Source organism: Typopeltis vanoorti, chromosome 22 (genome assembly GCF_054136105.1).
Source record: "Typopeltis vanoorti isolate ZY-2024b chromosome 22, IOZ_Tvanoo_1.0, whole genome shotgun sequence".
In the NCBI taxonomy this organism is placed as follows: Eukaryota; Metazoa; Arthropoda; class Arachnida; order Uropygi; family Thelyphonidae; genus Typopeltis; species Typopeltis vanoorti.
The window spans coordinates 78909729-78934899 of record NC_143570.1 but is presented as its reverse complement, the minus strand read 5'-3'; the positions used below and the strand labels follow the sequence as shown (position 1 = coordinate 78934899).

At 36.7% G+C, this 25171-nt stretch overlaps 1 protein-coding gene across 1 annotated transcript in view; it reads left to right on the top strand.

The window, feature by feature from the left end:
* Positions 1–25171, top strand: part of LOC150094508 (aldehyde dehydrogenase 1A1-like) — a 164900-nt gene that overhangs the window by 23314 nt on the left and 116415 nt on the right. The window contains exon 3 of the mRNA XM_090411990.1: positions 15301–15441. Coding sequence (XP_090268116.1) covers positions 15301–15441 — 141 coding nt within the window. The remainder of the gene's footprint in view (positions 1–15300; positions 15442–25171) is intronic.

Here is a 25171-nt window from a genome sequence, read left to right as displayed (position 1 = left end):
AAGCGTTTTCAAAATCTAAGAAAACGTAGTACCAGCTCTATTTCTTTTGCTAATTCTCTTGCTTCACATGAAACATTTTGAAATTCATCATCAACATATAATTTTCTAAATATTTTTTTTAAATTTTGTGATACTTCTGTACCATTTTCAATACTAGAATCAATTTTTTGTATCACTTTACTAGCTACATTCACTCATGACATAATATTGCCATATCACAACTGAGCAGATAAATTTAAATGATTTTATTTTAATTGCCAAACATTTTGCCTGAAATTTAGTACCAGCTCTATTTCTTTTGCTAATTCTCTTGCTTCACATGAAACATTTTGAAATTCATCATCAACGTATAATTTTCTAAATATTTTTTTTAAATTTTGTGATACTTCTATACCATTTTCAATACTAGAATCAATTTTTTGTATTACTTTACTAGCTACATTCACTCATGACATAATATTGCCATATCACAACTGAGCAGATAAATTTAAATGATTTTATTTTAATTGCCAAACATTTTGCCTGAAATTTTGAATTTGCATCTCTACTCATATCCTCGGACAATCATATAATGCACCATAGATTTCTCCTAAATTATATTTTAAGTGTTCCATGGCTGATGCTCTGCTTTCCCATCTAGTAGCAGAAAGAGGTTTAATAGTTAATATAGGTACATGATTTTGAAACGCGCCAATGATCATGCAGCCATTATTACATGCACCCACTGCACATTTTCTATTTTACTCTAGAATGTTTGTTCATTCTAGAGTAAAATAGAGCATGCGCAGAAGAATGAATTCTCAGCATACTGAGAATGCATTCTCAATGTGCTGAGAGCAATGATTAAAGTAAGTTGTACTGAAACTCGTACCATTTATTTAACTACCCAGCGGCTCAGCCTCTCACTGAAATCTCTCACATTCGAAGGTGACAAATATGCACAAACAGTTCAGGGTATTATTTATTCCCTATTTTTTATGAACGTGTTTGATTATACTGCCCCTAAATTGTGCCGCTGGGTTCATTGCACCCTGGTACGGAATGGACCTGGTTGTAGTTATTTGCCACTGCACTCTCTTCAATGTTTCTTTATTGCCAATATAACCTATAGCTAGGTGACCAGATGTCCATGCACAAAAATTGAAATGAGGACTGATAGTGCCTCATACAGTGGAATAATTACCTCCTATCCATACTTGTCAGGGTTCTATGCATTATAGTATCAATTTTCTAGAGGAGTTTTTGGCATTCTCAGCTCAAATTGGCCAAAAATTATACTCATCAGTGAGACCTGGTTGACTGAAAATGATATAGTTACATGGATAGAATGTAAAGGGTATTGTATTTTCAGGGAGGATCGAAGGAACAGGACAGGAGGTGGGGTATTGCTGATGATAGCTGAAGAATTACAACCAACAAAATTAGAAATTAAAGAGGATTTTATATATGCTATAGACTAGGAGCTCCAGAGGAAAATGTAGATTCCATGTATCGACAGATTAGCACAATGAGCATAGGCCAAACAATTATTTTGGGAACATCGACTGGAGGGAGGAAAGGGGGACATGGAGAGATGGAAGTAAGATTTATACAGTTGCAAAGGGATAATTACATGAAACAGCATGTTATAGAGGGCCAGTGGTGGCTCGTGGCTTAAGATTGTGGGGGGATGCTGCAACTTTTTTTAACATTACAATCAAATCCTTTAATGTCCAAATATTTAAAGAGATGGAATAAACACAATAAGCACTACGAACACTCTACTACTGGTGCAAACTACATATAAACAACAGTGGAACTGCAGGACGGACAATGCTGCATTACGCTAATAGCTCGCATCTCACTATGATGTGCATATGCTTGCGTGCGTAGCAATATGACACTGTGGTAAACACAGTGCTGCTAGTGTCCTTCGCCCTCCTAAGTGCTACAAGATGGATTTTTATTATTTTTTCTACAAAATAAGAGAATTGTATATGATTGTTGATGATAAAATTAAATATTACAAGCAAATATAAATAAATGAATAAATATATTTATATATCGAGAAAAATTGGGGATGCTGCAGTTCCACAGTGCCTATGCATGAGCTGCCCCTGTAGAGGGGACAAGGAGTTTGACAGTGTTGGATCTGATAATAGCTCAGAAGATATATCCATAACCAAGGTAGACACTCTGCCTCCAGTTGGGGAGACAGAATGTCTATGTTGGGGAAGTTGAGGGGAAGTTGCCAAACATGTGGAATTCTTTGTCAAGAAGGGATTTATGTTTCACTATAAGGCTGGTGATTATGAGAAACTCAGGAGTCATCTTGGAGTAGTGCCATGGCTTGAGAAGCTACAAGGAAATAATGTCAGTAGTTCATGGCAAAGTGGTCAGAGATTGCTTGAGAGTAGCAGTATCAGACTGCATAATCAAGGTTGTGAGAATAAATCAAGTTGGAATTAAGTGAATGAGGAGGGATATAAAGCAAGAGCTGCAAAAAAAAAAAAAGAAAACATTGTGGAGGGAATATAAAGAAAAAAAAAGTGATCAGCATACTCTTGAGCAGTACAAAAGTGCAAACAAGCAAGAAGGGTTACTAATATGGTAAGAAAGGCCAAATCAGACAATAAGAGAGAATTAGCTAAACAGGCCAAAGTAAATCCAAAAGAATTTTTTGTTATGTAGCAAGTAAGAAGAAAAATGATTATGGTAGGATGACTTTAATGCTCATGGTAGGAAAGTGACTGAGCATAAGATATAGTTGAGTTGCTAAGTGATCATTTTGCAAAGATGTATCATCCAGGTATAGATTTTAATATTGCAAAATGTAAGGTTATGCACTTCAGGTTGCATAAGGCGTATCATATTGATGGTATTGGATGGCAGGAAATTGATGAGGCTAAGGACGTGGGATAATGGTAGATAAAGAGTTGAAGTTCAGAGGGCATATTGCAAAAGTTGATAAAATAGCTCAGATGATTACTTGGTTGTTGAAAAATACACTAATATGAAGAAAGGGAAGTTATTATCCCTCTTTATGAGGCTATGATTTGGCCACACATTAACTACTGCACCCAGATTTAGTCCCCTTGATTTCTTGGGAACCAGCAGATGGTCGAAAAGATTCAGCGACTAGTGACCAAGATAGTGACATCCTCTACAAGGAGAGTTAGGTTTGAGGGTTACAAAGTTTAGTTGATAGACAGAAAAAAGGGGAATGATAGAACCTTTTAGATATTAAAGAAGTTTTATGAAATTGATGCAAATTAAATTTTTTAATATATGACAAATAGTCAGAGAACTAGGACCATCTCTGGAAGTGGTATAATCTTCTTGTAAAGCCATTCTCTCTGGCTTTACAGGAGGATTTGAATAAATTGTGTGAGTAGGCAAAAAAGTGATGAAGCTGTTGGTTTACTGTTGCAAAGCATTTTGAAATTTAATAGGCAAAGATGGAATGTAGGAGTACATAAGAAAGATAGATTGCAGAAGGTAGAGGAGATAAAGGGATCTGGGAATGATGGTAGAGAGAGACACATGAATAGGGAGAAACATTGTTAAAATTGTGAGGACAGAAAATCAGATTAAAGCAATAATGCAGAGAACACTGACATGTAGAAGTAAAGGGGAAATGGTTCACTTGTATAAGGCCTTGATCAAGTTGCATATCATTACTATGTATAGATTTGGATACCTAGGTTTTCGATGGGATGAAGATATATCGGAAAATTTCCAGCAACAATTGACTAAGGTGGTTTCCTATCTCATGGATGATGGATATGAAGAAAGATTGAGGAAATGCAGTCACAGAGCTTCGTGGACAGGAGGAAGAGGGAAGAATATGATTAAGATGTATTAAGTTATTATTATTATTATTATTATTATTTAGGCTTCCAAGGAGTCAAAAGACTCGTCGCAGGAGGTCCTTCCTAGGAAACACAAGGTTATCAAGACTCAACGTGGGAGGTCCCTCCCAGGAAACACAAAGTCTATCATACCACTCCTTAAACTCATTGACCGTTCTTGCTCTCATCACTCTATCAGGATGCATTCCAAGGTTCATCTACCCTCATGCAAAGAAACCACTCCTCACCCTCTTGCCCACGGTTTCCTTTCATGACTTCCAGGGATGGCCCCTTGTCATCACTCCTTCCCGCTGTTCAACCAAGCGAAAAAACTCCCATCTTTTGATTCCATGGGGATCTGATGATGATGACAATAATTTTTTTTCCATATTTTCTCATCTAATATCTATTGTTGTATATGACCTACCAATTACCCAAGAGGATAACTCAAATCAGAAAAAGACGTAACTTTTTCTGATTTGATAAATTTAGTTTAATCCTTTATCCAAGTATGTGCAAACAAAATTTGTGCCAGAAAGTATCTTCCGGACTGGGGTAAAGTGGTACAACACCAGGCAACTCCGTGCTTCTGCCTGGTATCTCCACTTGGGGCTGGCTCCCACTGAAGAGACCTCAATAAAGCTCGAAACTAGTCTGGGTAGTGACCCTTCCCTTATATTTAACATTATACATATCCGCTAGGAGATGTGTTTTGCATTATGGGAGATACTGAGATAAGAGTGTTGGTAGCTTCCTCCACTTTTGCAAGGAGTTGCCTGGTGTTGTACCACTTTACCCCAGTCCTGAAGATACTTTCAGGCGCAAACTTTGTTTGTACACACTTGTATAAAGGATTAAACTAAATTTATTATAGTCTGACCAAGTGAAAAATAAATTTTCTGATTTGAGTTTAGTAATAGAATGGGGTAATGTATTTTGATGTCTAAATTTACTTGAGATTGTATTCTGTATGTCGAATTTTATTATATTTCAAATACATAAAGAATATACAGCTAATTATTGAAGTAAATTCATTCAAGTCTTTCAGCATTATATGGAGAAACCCAGCGCCGGCCCGAGCAAATTTTTGACTGTGGGCAAGATTTTTTTTTTTTGCCCTTCAGTCTAAATTTTATATGTATATATAAAAATTATATATATATATATATATATATATATATATAGTGAATAAATAAATAAAAAATATTTTTGTTTATTATATAATGAGTACATAATTTTAACATGATTTATTAAATATTACATAAATCACATTATATCTGACAAAACAAATATGAAAAAAATCTAAATTAAGAATTAACAGTTTTAATTATTTAAAAATAAGAAACCTTTCTAGCCTTAATTTCGGTAAAAGACTTTACTATTTCTTCTAGATCTAATGTCTCGGCTATATCACTTTCAATAGATAAAGTGGCTAAGCCATCTAATTTCTCTTGGGACATTGTGGACCTCAAATAATTTTTAATGTCTTGGTGATTACCTGGGTGGTTGCCAGCAGTGCAAGGACCCCTGTGAGAAAAGAGTGTATGAGGAACTACAGGGGGGGGGGGGATTATGAAGAGCTCAGGAGACAGCTTGTGGGTGTAGCATGGAATGAGGAGTTAGCTGGAAAAGAGATCAATGAAGCTTGGGGGATTTTCAAAAACTATCTAGTAGATCAAATGTCTAAATGTATTCCAAGGTTGAGAAGGTTAAATAAGGTAGGTGTGAGATGGATGAATAAAGAGATTAAGCATGCAATACAGAGAAAAAGGGGAGTATGGAGGCAGTATAAGAGAAGTGGAAATAACCAATTTCATGAGGTCTACAAAGACCAGGCAAGGAGGGTGACTTGGTTGGTGAGGGTAGCTAAAGAGAAGTATGAACAGCAATTAGGTAATGAAGCTGAAAGAATCCTAAGGAGTATTCTTTCAATATGTAGCCAGCAAAAGAAAGAATGATTATGGAAGGATGACATTGATTGGAGGAAATGGTATAAAGACAGCTGTTGAGGAATGTGTGGTGGAGATACTTAATGAGCAGTTCATAAAGATCTTTCAATCTTGTGAATGTGACTTCATGAAGAGTTTGAGAGCAGTTGATGATGGGGGAGGAGAGACTGACTGTAAGTGAGCAAGAGGTGTTTGGGAGGTTGAGTAAACTAGATGTAAATAAGGCCGTGGGACTTGATAATATATCACTGCATATTCTTAGAAATGTGCCAGAGAGCTGACACCTGCCTTGACATATTTTAATACGAGTCTTGTACTTGGTCAAGTTCCTAAAGAGTGGAAGGAGGGCAAGATTATGCCACTTCATAAAGGAGGTGATTGAACTCAAGCATCAAACTATAGGCCTATCTCTGTGTCAGGTGTTGTGGTTCAGTTGTTGGAGAAGCTTGTGAAAACTAGGATCCAGAGTTGGGTTGACAACAATGGTATAATCTTTGATGGACAGCATGGATTTGCTAAAGGGAGGTCATGTTTTAGTAATCTACTTACTTATTACAATAAAGTGACTGCTTCCTTGGACAGAGGAGAAGGATACACAGTAATATACTTGGATTTCGCAAAAGCTTTTGATAGAGTATCTCATGATAAGTTGACAGTCAAACTAGAGCAGATGGGGTTGGATATTAGATTAGTGCATTGGATTGGAGACTGGCTATCTGATAGGTATCAACAAGTTGTGTATGGGGGGTGCAATATCCAGGAAAAGGAAAGTCAATAGTGGAGTGCCTCACGGGTCTGTTTTAGGGCTATTACTATTTAACTTTGTATATTAATGATATTGGTGAAGATTTGGATGGAGATATTCAGTTGTTTGCAGATGATGCAAAGTTGGGACAAACCATGAAGAGTAGTGAAGATGTTGTGGCCTTACAAGAAGACTTGAATAAATTGAGTGATTGGGCACGGAAATGGGGATGTGAATTCAATGTTGCAAAATGTAAGGTTTTAAAATTTGGAAAACAAAGATGGGATGCAGAATTTATGCTTGGTAAGAATATATTGTTCGAGTTAGAGGAAATAAGAGATCTCGGGGTTATAGTGGATAAGGATCTAAAATTCAGGGAAAACATCACCAAAATTGTGAAGACAACACAAAGGCTTCTGGGAATGATGCGGAGGACACTGACGTGTAGGAGTAGGGAGATACTTGTTCCGTTGTATAAGGCTTTGATTAGGCCACACATGGACTATTATGCCCAGATTTGGTCACTGGGTTTTCAGAAGGATGAAGAGATGTTGAAAAGAGTCTAAAGGTGACTGACTAAGGGAGTTTCTGACCTCTGGAATGTTGAGTATGAGGAAAGATTGAGAAGATGTAATTTGCAGAATCTGTTGGAGAGGAGAAAGAGGGGTGATATGATAGAGACCTACAAGTTGGTAAGGTGTTGTTATAGGATCAATGCTGGAGAAGTTTTACAGAGAATAGTGGGAGATCAGGGGAGAACCAGAGGTCATCCCTGGAAACTGTATAAAGAGGGTGTGAGTAGGGGAGTGAGAGGCAGGCTTTTTTTGTGCAGAGTTGTGAATGATTGCAATGTCTTGCCTGAGAATGTGGTGTCTGCAAAGAGTTTGAGTGTATTTAAGACACGATATGATGTGTGTGTGATAAAAGGACCTCCCAGATGAGTCTTTGACTCTATGAGGTCTTGGGGTATAATAATAATAATAACAATTTAGAAAAACTGCACTCTACACTTGCAACTGTAGTTGGGATTGTTAAAAGAATTCGTAGTGATTTGTACACATTAAGAAAAAGACTTGTGCAGTTATTTGCACAAATATAATTTAATATTTCTTTGGGAGAATAATTATTTGATATCCTCTGAGAGAATATCTTTAATTCATCTAATAAATCTATTGCTGTTATATCTTTTTGATCACCATCAGAACAGTTTCCAAGTCGAAACAAGATTTTTTTACTGTATCATTATCAAATTTTAAGTTACCAATGTTAAAGAGAAACCCAAAAATTGATTCATATTTATTTAGCTGTTGAAATCTCTCAGTAATTGATGTTATTGCTGAATCAAGAATTACATTAAAATAATTAATTTGAAACTGTTGCTCAAAATTACTAATTGATTCGTCAGGACATTCATAATTGAATTGAGTTTTTACATGTCGAGTTCGTGTACTGTTGTTAGTTGGGAAATCAGCATTCAACCCAATATTTAGAGCAAAGTTATGGGCTTGGTGCTTAACTTTCACAAAATTATTTTCGCTTCTGTATTATTATTATTATTATTATTATTATTATTATTATTATTTAGGCCTCCATGGAGTCAAAAGACTCATGATGGGAGGTCCTTCCTAAGAAAGTCTATCAAGACTCATCGAGGCGAGGTCTCCCTCCTTAGAAACACAAAGTCTATCATACCATTCCTTGAACTCATTGACCGTTGTCACTCTCACCACTCCATCAGGCAATGCATTCCATGGTTCAACCACCCTCCATGCAAAGAAACCACTCTGCACCCTCTTGCTCACAGTTTCCTTTCGTAACTTCCAGGGATGGCCTCTTACCATCACTCCTTCCTGCTGTTCAACCAAGCAAAAACTCCCCAGTGTCAACCCTGTAACCACCTCTGAACAGTTTAAAAGTCTTAATCATATCACCTCTCCTTCTTCTATCCAGCAAATTCTGCAGTCCACATTCCCTCAGCCGATCCTCATAACTATCATTGTACAGTCCTGAAACCATCTTTGTTATCTGCCTTTGTACCCTTTCCACAGTTAATTTATCCACTTCAAATCCTGGGGACCAAATCTGAGAATAATAGTCTAAGTGTGGTCTGATCATGGTCTTATACAACGGAATGATAACTGTTTTATCTCTGCAGGTCAGTGTCCTTCTCATTATTGCAGCAATCCTCTGTTTTGCCTTTGCCACCTTTGCAATATGTCCCCTAAATTTCAGGTTTCTATCAATCATCAACCACTAGATCCCCTGTCTCCCCTACTTCCTCCAGTATAACTCCTCCCATAGAGTATGCAGTATCCCATCAATGTCTCCCAAACCTCAAGACCCTACATTTTGCTGCATTAAACCGCCACCCCCATTCATTTGTCCATCTATCTAGCTTATTCAAATCCTCTTGCAGGGCTGCCGCATCTGCACTATTACTAATAATCCTTCCCAGCTTCGCATCATCTGCAAACAACTGCATATCCCCTTGCAATCCACTGACAATGTCATTGATATAAAGGTTAAACAATATAGGTCCCAGTACTGAGCCCTGTGGGACCCCACTTGTAACCCTCTGCTTCCCTGACACTGCCCCACCATACACAACTCTCTGATACCTATCGGACAGCCAATCCTGAATCCAGTTAACCAATATGACATCCAGACCCATGCGCTGCAACTTAAATATCAACTTATCATGTGGCACCGTGTCGAATGTCTTTGCTAAGTCTAAGAAAATGGCAGTATATGCCTTTCCCTCATCTAATGCTCTTGTAACTTTATCATAAAAAGGCCAGCATATTGCTAAATCAAGAGCGCCCCTTCACAAATCCATGTTGACCTTCACTGCTTTCTCCAAGATCTTACTAACTACTGATGACACACAAACTGGTCTATAATTAGACACTTCCAGTCTGCTATCGACCTTATGCAATGGCACTATGTTACCTTCCTTCCATTCCATGGTCACCTTTCCAGCAGCCAGACTTTCATTGAAAAGCCAGTCAAAGGCACTGTCAGTTCCTTAGCACATTCATTTTATTAAAATTCGTGGTGAAATACCATCCAGTCCCACAGCTTTACTGACATCCAGAGTACTCAGTATTTGAAACACACTCTCCTCCTGTACCTCTAAACCTTGAACCTGCCCTATCCCTCTAGTATTAAAACTGACTCCTCCAGGATGAAATACTCAAATAAAGTGTTCATTGAACAATTCGACTATGTCTGCTGCATCAGTCACTCTATTCCCATTTTTATCCCACAATATCATTCTTACACAGTCATTTCTCCTCCTACTGTCCACGTATCTAAAATATGACTTCAGGAATTTTTTCGTAACATCTAAGGATTTCAACGCTTCCATAATATTGCAAGAGATATTTTGCAATTGTTTGCTAGATGCATTGACTTCACTTAGAATGGCATACCAAACAAATGTGCCAAATATAAACTTGAAAGAATTATTTTTTTTTGCTAACGAACGAGTTTCCAATTTTTCTTTTAATGCCTTTAAGCTGTCATCTTCTGTGATGAAAATTAAAGCTTCATATATTTCTTTTACTTGATTTCGTATTGCTTTTACAGCTTCAATGCGACTTTTCCACCTCGTCGCATAAAGGTTTTAAAGTAAAATTTTGGATGTGGTTTAGAAGAACTTCCCATCGATGACATGATGAAGAAAAGAAATTATAGATTGACTGAATAATGTCAAAAAATAAAACCGTACCTACATTGCAGCTTGCTGCATCGCACAATACCAAGTTCAAGGAATGCGTACAACACGGAACAAAAAATGCTCTAGGATTTTTGTTCCTTAAAAGTGCTTGTACCCCTTCATATTTGACCCATAGTCATATCCCTGACCAAGGATATTTTGAATATTTAAGTTTTTTTTCTTCTAATAATTTTAAAATTCAGTCATACCGCTTCCTGTTGTATTATTAATTTTAATAAAATATAGAAATCTTTCCTCTATTTGTATAATATCTTGGGTTTCTTCATTTTTATCTTTTATAGAGACATATCTTACAATTAAGGACATTTGCTCCTGCCACGAAATATCAGTGGTGCAATCAACAATTACTGAAAAATTCTTGGTATTCATTATTTTAGATACTTTTTTTTTTATTTCATTAGTCAATATATTATTAATTTCGTTTTGTATACATTTCCCTAAATAATGGACGTGAATTTCATTGTTTTTTATGCCTTCTACATGTTTTTGTAATACTCTGTCAAATTCGGCGAATAATTCAATCAATTTTAAAACTTTTTCATTATTATTTGTATATAGAATATCCGAACTTCCTCTGAACGCTATGTTTTCTTTTGCAAGAAATTTAATAACCGATATTATGCGTGTTGAAACATGCATCCAGTGTTCTTGTTCTTTTTTGAGTAATTTTAGCTGATGTTGATCAATTGTAGTTTCATTTTTTAAACGCTTTTCCAAATCAATCTATTTTTCAAAATTATTAAAATGTTCTTGAGATTTTTCGTGGCGCTGAAGAACTTGGGACATATGTCGAATATTATATTCATAGTTCGAATATTAGAAAATAATTTGCAGCAGAAACAAAATACTACATTTTTTGAACTTGAGTAAATTAACCCAGATCTTTTAATTGTTTCTCTGTTACTCAAAATCCTATTATAATGCGATACATGAAAACTTCTATTATGTTCATCGCGTGGAAAAAAAGTCTTTTGATTCAGCAGGAGGACCTTGTTTTACTAATATATCAATAATTGCATTGGACAAATACCTTCATAAATACGAAGTAACAAAATTCATTCAGAAAGTTAATAATATAATACACATTAATACAGGGATAATGAACTGGCATGTAAGAAAATTTTGCGGATATGTGAACGATTTATAATAATAATAATAATAATAATTATTATTATTATTATTATTATTGGAGTCAAATATGGAGTCAAAGACTCATCGTGGGAGGTCCACTATTATACACATAGCTTATCATACCGTGCCTTAAATATATTTACCGTTTCTTCGCTCATCACACTCTCAGGCAATGCATTCCAATCACTCACCACTCACCATTCAAAAAACCTGCTCCTGACTCCCTTTGTGGGAGCAAGGTGAGCACACCTTGCTCACACATATTCCAAATCTCCTTATATCGCTTGTTGCTTTCTTTACTTGTTCTTCCTTTTCTCTTTTCCTTTTGAGAAAAATAGCTCCTGATAACTTTTTCTCTTTCAAAATACTGATCTAAGTGACGATAAATTTCGTTACTTAGATCAGTATTATTAACTTCTTTAATTATTGATAAATTATTTTTTTCTATTAATTATTAATTTTTAGTTAATTTCTTATTTTTAAGAGTTTTAAAACAATTAAATCTTATTTAAAAAGATCGATTTAAAACAGCTGCCTTCTACTGATTTTTTCTATAAATAATTAATATATACAATAATTTGAAAATTTGATAATTAAAGGTAAACTATAATTATTGAGGGCAATGTAAGATGTAAAGTATGCTGCCATGAGCGATTTTGGCATTTTAGCAAAATACGCCTCTGATTAATATGTTTATAATTTATAAACTATTATCTTTAAAATTTTATTTGTCTTACAAAAATAAAAAATAAGTACCCAATTAAAAACAAAGTGAAAAATTGTCCAAAGACACTTAAACACAGTACACTCAATGTTTCACATTAAAAATTGAAATGACGCTGAAAAAAATGTCAGTACATATCAACCTGTTTTGTCTATCCAAATTTGAAGCAGAATTTAAGAAAAACGAACAGTGTAATATACACCTATGTTTCAGACTAAATATTTGGATAGATCAGTGTTTCTGAAACCTCAGATATCCGTGTACCCCATCTTTAATTTTCATTACCAAGTACCTTATCAAAATAATAATAATAAAAATAAATAAAAATATATTTCATTGTAAATGTCTGTTTTATTTGAATTTAGATGTACATTTAAACAAAAAAAAAAAGATTTTTAATAGAACAAAATTTATAAAGATACTATAATTTTTACTTAATATAAATAATTTATCATCAATGAGAGGAGTGAAATTGCTTATTTGAATGAAAGTTCCAAGATGGCAGAAGATGAATACCGGCATGATGGTTGTTGTTGTTGCGAAGAATGTTTTTGATTTCAGTGGTGATTAGTGAGTTTTAGATATTGTGAATCTTCTTTGATAGCAGAATACAAGATAAGACTTTGACTTTTGATACAATTTTCTGGCCCTAGCCTGTTCTCTTCGCCATTATAAATATTTCATCCCTCATTGTACACAAGGATGGATAATGTAAAAGATATCAAGGATGCCATTCAACAGTTAAACAAAGATATGTCACGTGACATTCTCAAATTCATTTTAAAGAAATTTGAAAAAGACTATCCTGGTTGCTTGAATCTCTTCACTCGAGTAAATGACACTGAAGATGATGATTTGGACATCGAAGAGGACATTACACATGTTCCACCTACAAAGACTCCCCGACAGTTCGATTGTTCACATGAGGAACAATCTAATAAAAGATGCAGAACATTGGAAGGTGGAATGGAAGATATGTAACAACTCAACAAAATCAGATCACCCAAGATAGAAAAGAAAAGGTCCCTCCAGTTATCCTTTGAGATAAAGATAAATGGACCTCAGCCTCAAGATCCCTAGGAGAACAAAATATCAATTTCTCCTGGGCAAGAAATACTGAAGAGGGTGTAAAGATTCACCCTACCACTGTCACAGATTATCGCATGATGACGAAAATGCTGGAGAACTCTAAATTGCCCTTCCACACCTTTGCACTAGCAAGCGAGAAGAACTTAAAAGTAGTTCTAAGAGGAGTGGCCGAGGGCATCACAACTGATGAGATCACAGCTGACCTCATCAATCAAGGATTGACTCCAATCAAAGTCAGTAGAATGTTGAGGTCAGATAAAACACCAATGCCACTCGTGTTGGTCGAAATCTCCAACACACAAAAAAGAATCTATGAAGTTACTGACATTTGTAAGCTTAAAATTACAACCGAACCTCTAAGGAAGAAGGCATCAGCAGGGCACTGCCACAGATGCCAGAGGTTTGGGCATGCCCAAAAACTGTGCAGAGCTAAAGATGCCTAAAGTGCGGTGAGGGTCACCAAACTAGCTCCTGCACCAAGCCCAGATCCACACCTGCCTACTGTGCCAATTGTAGAAGACCACATCCCTATAATTACAAGGGATGCCTTTTCCATTCAAAAAACTGTGGATCAACAAGAACTAACCACGCTCCTCCAAGCAGAGACACAAACAATGAAACAGGTCACCCTCCAGATCATAATACCTCACATTCAGCAACACAGGAAGGCACTCGACCTTCATACATGTCCAAGTCATATGTGGAAGCGGTAAGAATCCAGACTCCATCGCAAGAGCGAACAAGCTCTAATCTCACATCAGCTTTAACCTCATCACTTGCAACAATGCTGCATGCATTCAGCAAAGCAAGCACCTCACCATCCTCCAGAAAAAGATTCTATCTAGAAACCCAATCCATATTAACAGCTCTATAATGTTTATAAAATTCAAACCAAATTCTCTCATAATAACAGCATGGAATGCCAATGGCTTAACAAATAAAATTCTTGAACTGCAAGAATTTGCAAAAAGATACAATCCAGACATAATCTTGATCAGTGAATCCCACCTCAGACCATCAAACAACCCAAAACTAAGAGGTTATATTTTATATAAGACAGACAGACTTAACTCTAGTGGAGGCGGCACAACTATTTTTATCAAAAATTATTTAAGCCACAACTCGCTGACCAACCCCCAAACTCTAAACCTTGAGGTGATGGGTGCAGAGGTGCACACCAATAATGCAGGCAAACTCAAAATCTACGCAGCATACAATCCTCCCAGCATTCCACTATTGACAGCAGACATAGATTCCATCCTCGGCTCCACGGATTCCATAATTATAGCAGGAGACCTAAACTCCAAACGTAAGGCCTGGTTCAGTTCGTCAATCAACTCCAAAGGCCGTACCTTATTCAACTACACGTTACTCAACTCATCAATAGTAGCTGGACCCACTGAGCCCACCCACTACAGCCCATCAGGAAGTTCTGATGTATTAGACATAGTTATCCTCAGAAACATCAAATATCAATACTAGCTGGAGACAGTAGAAGAGCTTAACTCAGATCATAATCCCATCCTGCTCAGGTTAGGACTTCAAGCTCAGCTCTCTCCCCATCATTCTTTCTTACCATGGGACAAGGTCTCTCTAAGGTTCTCCCAGTCCACATTGGTCCATCCCCTCATTCGTAAAAAAGAAGAAATAGACCAAGCTGTAATAATTATTTGGAGCTTATATAATTAGAATAAAATATAATTATCTTTATAAATATGTATATATAAATTTAATATTTTTTTTAAACATTTTTCTGTCTCCAGTATAATTGTAACATAAACTCTAAGTTTTCCTTTGCCTGCGGCATTCGCCCATTTCACCCCTCTCATGCTGGGCCTGGAGGAACCAACAGAGCCATAATTGGTATTTGTATTGTGCAGATGATTTACCTTATAAAAGTGGTTATTGTTTGTCTAATGGTTTGCATTAAGTTTTAGTTTGTTTCTGTTAGCTCTTTATTATCTTAGCATTTGTAACATTATTCCGAATAAATGTTGATTTCAGGAGAGCTAGCATTTTTATTAATTATCTTATCTTTTCTTTGATTTAATTGAGATAATAACTCATATTAAAAGTGTTTTTTTTTTTTTTAGGTTGATGTTGAAAAGGCAGTAAAAGCAGCTAAAGAAGCTTTTAAACTTGGTTCAACATGGAGAACATTGGATGCTTCTGCCAGAGGAACTCTCCTTAACAGATTTGCTGATCTTCTTGACAGAGATACAGACTATATTGCAGTAAGTTTTATTTAGAATTTCCATGTAACTTATAAAAATTTCCCAGTTGAATCTGCAATTATAAATTTTAAAAATTACATCAGTCAGTACAGATAGTTCTCACTTTACGAATTTTTTGAATCGGAATTTTTATTTTAAATTGTGCATGGCGAAGGAAATTAGGAATGTGTACAGGGAATTATGCAGTATGTAATGACGTAATGATCAGTTAGAACAAGCCTCAGTCACTCACGAGTCAGCCTTGGCAATGTGAGTGTGCTATTTGTAGTTTTCTTTAATTACACCTGATTTTTTAATTTTGTTTTCTTTTTAACTATAACCCTTTCACTTTTCCAACAATGTCAAAAAGAAGCAACAGTGCAAAACCAGAAAATGAACAAAAGAAACAAAGAAAAACTATTATGTTATGAGAAAAAAAAAAGGAATTATTACCAGTCATCAAGCTGGTAGCACTGTTAAAGCACTTTCTGAAAATTTTCTCTTGCTGCTTCTACAGTTTACACCATTTTGAAGGATAAAGAAAAATATTCGAAAGAAGTAAAAAATGCACAATCTATGCAGTCTACATGGTTGCCTAATAAAGAAACAGGCAGTATAATTTCTCATACGGAAAAACTGTTAATTGCTTGGATAAGCAACTGAACTCAATGATTAAACATTCCTATTACCTACACAACGATTTGTACTAAAGCATTAGCCATTTTTAAAATGCTGAAAGACCAAAAAGGGGATGCCTGCAGACAGTGGGCACCCAGAGGTGGAAAAGAAAAAGGGAAAATAAACACTAGAAAATTTTCCAAAAATCTTTCCCTAATTAAAATTAATTTTTTTATTTATGTTGTGTCGTGTCTTCTATTTCTATACTACATATGAATTAGCAATCATTGCAGATGCTCAGTCTTAGGTCATATGCGATGCATAGTGTGTTTCTCAAATCGTCTACTCAACCCTGGCCACCCCCAAGATTAAATTCTGAGTGGGCTACTGCCTGCAAAGAGACTTTTGCTGCAAGTAGTGGGTGGTTTGACTGCTATAAAAAGTGAACTGGTTGGCATAACATAAAAGTACAAGGTGAAGCTGCAAGTTCCGATAGTGAGGCTGCAAAACATTATCCAGAAAAATTAGAAGAAATATTTAAAGAAGGAAATTAAGCCATCGTGCAGATTTTTAACGTATGTGAGACTGGCCTTACATCACAATGCTAGGTTTTAAAACATCAAAAGATTGCATTACTCTACTATTAGGAGGAAATGCTACTGGTGATTGCAAATTAAAACCCTTATTTGTGCATCGATCAGAAAATCCAAGAAGCTTAAAAGGAATTAATAAACACACTCTCTCTCTCTCCCAATAATTTTGAAGGCAAATAAGAAGGCTTCGCTCATGGATTTCCTATTCGAAGATTGGCTTATGTATCACTTTATTCCTGAAGTGAAACTTTACTGTCAGAAAAAAGAAATTCCATTTAAAGTGCTTCTGATAATTGATAATGCACCTAGCCATCCCTCATCAGTAGCATACATTTGCTCTAATGTAAAAATAGTCTTTTTTACCTCCAAATACAACTTCTCTTTTACAGCTAATGGATCAAGGAGTGATTGTGACGTTTAAAACACATTATCTCAGAGACTTTTGAAATGTTAATAGAAGCAACTGATAAAGATTTAAACTTTTCTATCAAAGAGTTTTGGAAGGTTGATCTCCTTCAATGAGAGAAACAAGAAAGAACGAAGAAGAAAAAGACAAATAAGATAACAAATATGAAGCTCCAACTCAGTTTTTTGCTTTAAAATGCCTAGAAGAAGCATTTAACACTTTCATTGCCAAGCTGAAAACTGGAATTTCGTGTGGTGGCCAAATTTTTTTTATTTTTTTATTTAGTTAGCGACGTCCACGCGATAACACGTGATCAGCCGTTTGGTGAGAACTCGCATCGCGTGATATCGTTCATTGCCAAGCTGAAAATTGGAATTTCGTGTGGTGGCCAAATTTTTTTTATTTTTTTATTTAGGTAGCGGCCGTTTGGTGAGAACTCGCATCGCGCGATATCGCGTGATTGGCAATGAACGTGTTAAACATCTCGAAAAAGCTCAATCAATCTTTGAATCACAAGATTCATACTTGAAACATTTAGTAAATTTTCCTGCTTATCATTTAATATTCATTTTATATTTTATATATTCCTTCTTATGAACATAACTCTCGCTTATAGCATTATAGCATTTGAATGGATTTGGTGTGTGGAGACTGGAAAAAGTGTTGCTGAATGAAGTGAAAATGGATGTGCAGAACCAGGGAAACTAGAACTACCAAGGAGGAGGGGGAGTGGATATGCAGACATCAGTGAGACAGTTGAGTGTAATAATGTATATAATGTACTCGAATGAGAATGGAATATGAGAATGGAGAACTAGAACTACCAAGGAGGTGGGGGAGTGGATATGCAGACATCAGTGAGACAGTTGAGTGTAATAATGTATATAATGTACTCGAATGAGAACAAGAAGGAAGAATTTTTGGCCTTGATTGGCTCTTCCTGAAACATGGCTGATGGAAGATGATATAGTTAGTGGGATAGAATGTGTAGGTTATAGTGTGTTTAGAAGGGGACAGAGAGAGAGAGAATAAAACGGGTGGGGGTGTTATTGATGATAGCTGATGAACTGCAGCCAAGGAGAATTGAAGTGGTATCACAGGATAGTGAAAAGAGCTCATTTGAGGCTATTTGGTGTGAGATTGAGACTGACAGAATAAAATATACAGTTGGGTGCTGCTATAGACCAGGTGATGGAATAGATGGTGGAGATAGTATGCATAAACAAATTGATGAAATGAGTGGAAGGAGGGTAATTATTATGGGGGATTTCAAATATGGTAACATTGATTGGAAGGAGGAGAGGACACATGTGAGGAAGGAAGTGGATTTTATTCAATTATTAAGGGATAACTATCTGAGACAGCATGTAATTGAACATAGTAGGGGTGTGAGAGTGCTTGACCTGGTAATAGCATCTCAGAATTTGACAGTAATGAATATGACCATGTTGCCACCTATTGGTGAGAGTGATCGTAAGGTCTTGACCTGGGAGGTGGCTAAAGATGTGGAATTTTCGATTAAGACAGGGTATATGTGGAATTACTTTGCTTGCATTACTGATCCAAGCAATCTCCTATGACAAGCTTAGGAGATTGCTTGGATCAAAGCCATGGCATGTACAACTGCAAGGGCTGGATGTCGATAGAGAATGGGAAGTGGTCAAGGAGCATTTACAGGAGGTTATGGCTGATTGTATACCTAGGGTCCGAATAGTAAAACAAGTAGGGATTAAATGGATGAATAACCACCATTAAGCTTGAACTGCAAAAAAAGAAACAACTGTGGAGGGAATTTAAAGAAAGGGGTGACCTGCAGGCACACGAACGGTATAAAGTGCAGGCCAGAAGGGTAACGAGTGTGGTAAAAAAAGCAAAAGCGGATTATGAAAGGAAACTAGCTATGCAAGCTAAAGAGAATCCCAAACAGTTCTTTCAATATGCTGCAAGCAAGAAAAAACTGTACACGGCAAAATGATTTTAAGGAATGACGATGATAAGGAGGTCACTGAATCAGTCAATATAGTGGAGTTACTGAGCGAGCACTTTGCAAAAGTATATCATCCAGGTTTTGTCACATTGAAAAAATGAAGGAACCATTAGTTTATATGGGAATTGTGATGAATGAAGTGGAGGTGAATAGTCTATTACAGAACCTTAATGTGAATACATCTGTGGGATTGGATGGTATACCGGCACGGGTCTTGCGTGATGTGGCTAAGGAATTATCAGTGCCCTTCGCCATGTTGTTTAATCTGAGTCTCGGGTCTGGCCTAGTCCCAAAGGTGTGGAAAGAGGGGAAAATAGTTTCACTGCATAAAGGAGGATCCAAGACTACGGTTGCAAATTACCAACCGATCAGCATATCAGGAGTCGTCGTCAAGTTCTTGGAGAAAGTAGTCAAGGGAAAAATACAGGAATGGATTGATGAAAATGAGATAATGTACGGGGGACAGCATGGCTTTGTGAAGGGTAGATTATGCCTCAGTAACTTGCTCAAGTTTTATAACAAGGTGATGGTGAACTGGATAAGGGTAATGGGTTTACAGTGATACTGCTGGACCTGGCTAAGGCGTTTGACAGGATACCACATGGAATTCTAATCCGTAAACTACAACATATGGGAATGGATATAGGGTTGGTGAGATGGATAGGTGGGTGGTTGATGGAGAGATAAAAGAGTAGTTTATTCAGGAGTAGAGTCCAAAAGACAGCCTGTGACTAGTGGTGTGCAGCAGGGTTCTGTTCTTGGACCACTGCTGTTTAATCTGTTCGTTAATGATATAGGGAAGGATCTAAGAGGAACAGTTCATTTGTTCGCTGATGATGCAAAGTTGGGTAGTGAAATAGTGAGTGCACACAATGTCAAAATCTTGCAGGAGACGACTTGGAATGATTGGAGTTCTGGATGTCAGTTTAATGTGACAAAATGTAAGGTTATGCATTTTGGCGTGAAAAGATTAGCAGCAGTACACCACATTGGTGGAACTGTACTCCAGGAAATTGATGAGGCCAGGAACTTGGGAGTGTTGGTGGATATGGAGATGAAGTTTAGGGGACACATTGCAAAAGTAGCTAAATCAGCTCATCAACTCACTTGGTTGTTGAAAAATACCTTGACGAGCAGAGACAAGCAAGTTATTGTACCTCTCTACCGAGCCTTGATAAGACCTTATCTTGACTACTGTGCCCAGATTTGGTCACCTAGGTTCCTTCTTGATGGGGAGGAGGTGGAGAGGATCCAGAGGCAAGTGACTAAGATGATAGCAGGTCTATGGAATGAACCATATGAGAACAGGTTGAAGATTTGTGGGTTGCAGAAATTGGTTGATAGGCGGAAGAGGGGAGATATGATTGAGACATTCAAATTGCTAAAAGGTTTCTACAGGATTAATTCAGAGGATATTTTTGAGATCAGAACTGGTGGTAGGAGAACTAGGGGACACCTATGGAAGCTGGGCAAGAGTGTGGTTAGCAGAGGTGTTAGAGCTGGGTTCTTTACTTTTAGAGTGGTAAACGAGTGGAATAAGCTGCCAGAGTCTGTTGTGGGTGCTATGACGGTGAGTGAGTACAAGGCAAGGTATGATAGATGCTGTGAGAATGTCGTATAGTTGTGTGGACATGATGTTTAGGGCCTCCCTCGATGAGTCTAAGGATTCTCTTGAGTAGCCCTAAATAATAATAATAATAATTATTATTATTATTATTTATAAGGCAAATAAACTCCTGCTTTATGAATTCCCAATTTACGAATGGTCACGGAATCAATTAATTTGTAAAGGCAGGAACTACCTGTATATATACAACAAAGCTGATGTTTTAATTTCAGGATATATATGTTTACAAGAGCAAAAACACCAAGAAAGGAAAATCTGAATTATTGGTTATATAATTGTGCAGAGAAGTTGCTTTAATTTTGATGAAACATTAACAATTTGAAGAAGACTGGAAATAGTTATTAATCATTATCTTTTAATTTTACAAAAATCGAGTACAGAAAATGTGAAGAGTAGAGTGAAAAATAAACATAGAAGGAGCAAATGGATAAATTGAAGATCAGTAAATTAAGGAAAAAGAAGCACGGGATCAGTTTAAAAAGTGATTGCAAAGGAAAATGAGAATTAGTGCTTTTAGAAGTGACAGGAGAAGAGATCTGTGGATGCAGCAAATGATTAGCATAGGTCATAATAATATACCAGTATCAAGAGTATTCAATGTAAAAGCAGGCAGCATCATTAAGATCCTATCATCATTAAGCAGAAACTTGAAAATAAGTATAAAGGGTATATTATTAGAGGAAATTAGCCAAGCAAGCCAAAGGACATCCCATAATTTTTTTTTACTGTGTAACAAGAGAAGAATGATTATGAAAGAATAGTTTCAATGGACAGTTATGATGGAGATGACAAAGTAGAATGGTGAGATGTGATGGACTGCATTTGAATGGTTTTAGTGCAAGTCACTTGGAGAGATTGCTGCTGGTAGTTAGAGAAGTGAGTGCAGAGAATGAATCTGATCAAGTTGGGAGAGTAAGACCGGAGAGATATTGAAGAAGTGGTTATGAATGAAGAAGTGAGTGACATGAGTATAGAGAACAAAAGAACAGGTGAACAAAACAGACAGGTAAATGGAGTGGCCAGGATGGACAGGGGAACACAGCATGAGAAAGGTTGATGCTCCAAGAGGATGTGAATGCATTTGTAGACAAAAAGGGAAGGGACCTGGGATCAGAGGAAAACGGTTGGATTTAAGGTTCAAAGATGAATAAGGAAAAAAAGAAATGGCTTGAGTTAAGCATGGAGAAGTAACATCAAATAAGTGGTATCAGTAGAATTAGCTATAGATTCAGGAATGAGCTGCTGCATTTGTATACAAATGCCAGAAGTGTGACAAACAAGGCAAATGAAATGGTTGCATTAATTGAGTCTGTTCACCCAAGAATTGTTGGAATAAGTGAGACATGGTTGGATGAGGATAACAACCTGACAGGAATAGAGATGGAAGGGTATGATGTGTTTCCTAAGGATAGAAAGGGTAAAAAGGGATGGAAAGTGGTACTGATGATAGAGAAAGAGTTATATCCTTACAAATTAGAAATGCAAGAGTGAAATAGTGCCAGTGGTTTTGAGGCAGTATGGTGTGAGATAGAGGTGAATAGAATTAAATACTTAGTCGGATGTTGTTATACATCTGGTAACGCAGACAGTAGCAACAATGAAATGTATAATCAAATTAGCCTAGCAAATAAGAAAAGGGTGATCATAATGGGCAATTTTAATTATGACAATATAGACTGGGATGATGAAATAGCAACTGGAAGTAACAACAGTGAGTTTCTTGTGTTTTTGAGGGACAACCACCTCAGAAAGTATCTAACAGAAGGCACACGAGTATTGAGAGTCTTCAATTTCATCATTTCATCGGAGGATGTAATTATAAATGAGGTGTTAAATCATCCTCCAGTTGGTGAAAGTAACCATGAAGTGATTACCTGGGTGATTGCCAGCAGTGTGAGGACCTCTGTGAGAACAGGATATATGTGGAACTACAAGGCTGGTGATTATGAGGACCTCAGGAGGCAGGTTGCAGGTGTAGCATGGAATGAGGAGTTAGCTGGAAAAGAGATCAATGCAGCTTGGAGAATACTCTCTAGTAGAAGGAATGTCTGAATGTATTGAAAGGGTCAGAACGTTAACTAAGGTAGGTGTGAAATGGATGAATTAAGCACATGATACAGAGAAAAAAGGCATTATGGAGGCAGCATAAGAGAAGTGATAATAACCAATTCCATGAGGATTACAAAGACTAGAAAAGGAGGGTGACTTGGTTGGTAAGGGCAGCAAAAGTAAAGTATGAGCAGCAGTTAGCTAATGAAGCCAAAAAAGAAAATTATGGGAGTACGACACAAATTGGAGAAAATGGTATAAGAACAATTGGTGCAGAAGATATAATGGAGATAGCAATTCCTAAGGGTCTTTCATTCTTGTGAATGTGACATCATAGAGAGTTTGAGAGCAGTTGATGATGAGGAGAGACTGACTGTAAGTGTGTGCAAGAAGTATATGGGAAATTGAGCAAACTTGATGTTAATAAGACTGTGGGACTTGATAATATATCACCATGTATTCTGAAGGAATGTGCCAGGGAGTTGGCATCTGCCTTGACATATTTTTTTAATATGAGTCTTTCACTGGGTTAAGTATCAAAGAGTGGAAGTAGGGCAAGATTGTGCCACTTCATAAAAGAGGTGATAGAACTCAAGCATCAAATTATAGGCCTATCTGTGTGTCAGATGTTGTGGTTAAGGTGTTGGAAAAGCTGGTGAGAACTAGGATCCAGAATTGGGTTGACAACAATGGTATTATCTTTGATGGACAACATGGATTTGCTAAAAGGGAGGTCATGTTTTAGTAATCTACTTACTTATTATAATAAGGTGACAGCTTCATTGGACAGAGGAGAGAGACATACACAGTGGCATACTTAGATTTTGCAAAGGCTTTTGATAGATTTCTGCATGATAAGTTGATAGTCAAACTAGAGCAGATGGGGTTGGATATTAGATTAGTGCATTAGATATCTGACCGCCTATCTGATAAGTATCAGCAAGTTGTGTGTGGGGGAGCAGTATCCCAGAAGAAAAAGTCACTAGTGGTGTTCCTCAGGGGTCTGTTTTAGGGCCATTGCTGTTCAACCTGTATGGTAATGATATTGGCAATGATTTGGATGGAGATATTCAGTTTTTGCAGATGATGCAATGTTGGGATGAACTACAAAGAGTAGAGGAGATGTTTGACCTTAGAAGAAGAATTGAATAGATTGAGTGAATGGGCATGAGAATGGGGATGAAAGTTCAATGTTGCAAAATCTAAGGTTTTAAAATTTGGGAAACAAAGATGGGATGTAGAACTTATGCTAGGTGGAGATATTGTTGGAGGTGGAGGAAATAAGAGATCTTGGGGGATCTCTTATTTCCAAAATTGTGAGGACAACACAAAGAATTCTGGGAATGATTGGAGGACACTGACTTGTAGAAGTTAGGAGATTCTTGTTCCATTGTATAAGGCTCTGATTAGGCCACACGTAGACTACTGTGAACAAATTTGATCACCTGGTTTTCAAAAGGACAAAGAGATGTTGGAAAGGTCTAGAGGCGACTGACTAAGTTTCTGATCTCTGAAATGTGAAATATGAGGAAAATGTTGAGCAGATGCAATTTACAGTCTAGTGGATAGGAGTAAGAGGGGTGATATGATAGAGACCTACAAGTTAATAAGGGGTTGTTATAGGATCAATGTTGGTTGAGTTTTACAGAAAATGGTAAGAGGTTAGGAGAGAACCAGAGGTCATCCCTGGTAACTGTATGAGGAGGGTGTGAGCAGGGGGGGGGGAGTGAGAATCATTTTTTTTGCATGGGAGCTGTGAATGATTGGAATGTCTTTCCTGAGAGTGTAGTGTCTGCAGACAATTCGAGTGTGTTTAAGACTTAGTATGATGAGTTGTGTGTATGAGAAAAGGACTCCTAGATGAGTTTTTGATTCCATTGAATTTTAGGATAATGATAATAAATAAGAATAATCAGTTACATGAAGAGTATAAAGAACAAGCCAGGAGAGTGACTTATTTATTTAAAAAATAAAGGTGCAGTATGAGCAGAAATTGGCAAATCAGGCAAAGCAAAACCCTATAGAGTTTTTTTAGATATGTGGCAAGTTAAACAATGATGATGTTAATGAATGAAAAGGTAGAATGATAACTGCTGCAGAAGAAATTGTTGAGGTATTTAGTGATCAATTTATAATGGTGTTTCATCCTGATCAGGGTGGAATCATGAGGAACTTAAGTGTAGAGCACATTGGAGGAATGACTTCACTGTTAGTGAGCAGGAGATATTTGAGGAAATAAATAAACTTGATATCAATAAGGCAATAGGATTTGATGACATATGACCATGCATCTTAAGAGTTTCCAAGGAATTGTTAGAAGCTTTAGCATGACTGTTTAATAAGAGTACTACAACAGCAAAGGTTCGAAGGAAGTGGAAGGAGGATAAAATTGTTCCACTGCGTAAGGTGGTGATAAGGCTGTAGCTTCACATTATAGGTCTATCTGTATATCTGGAGTTGTGGTGAAGGCA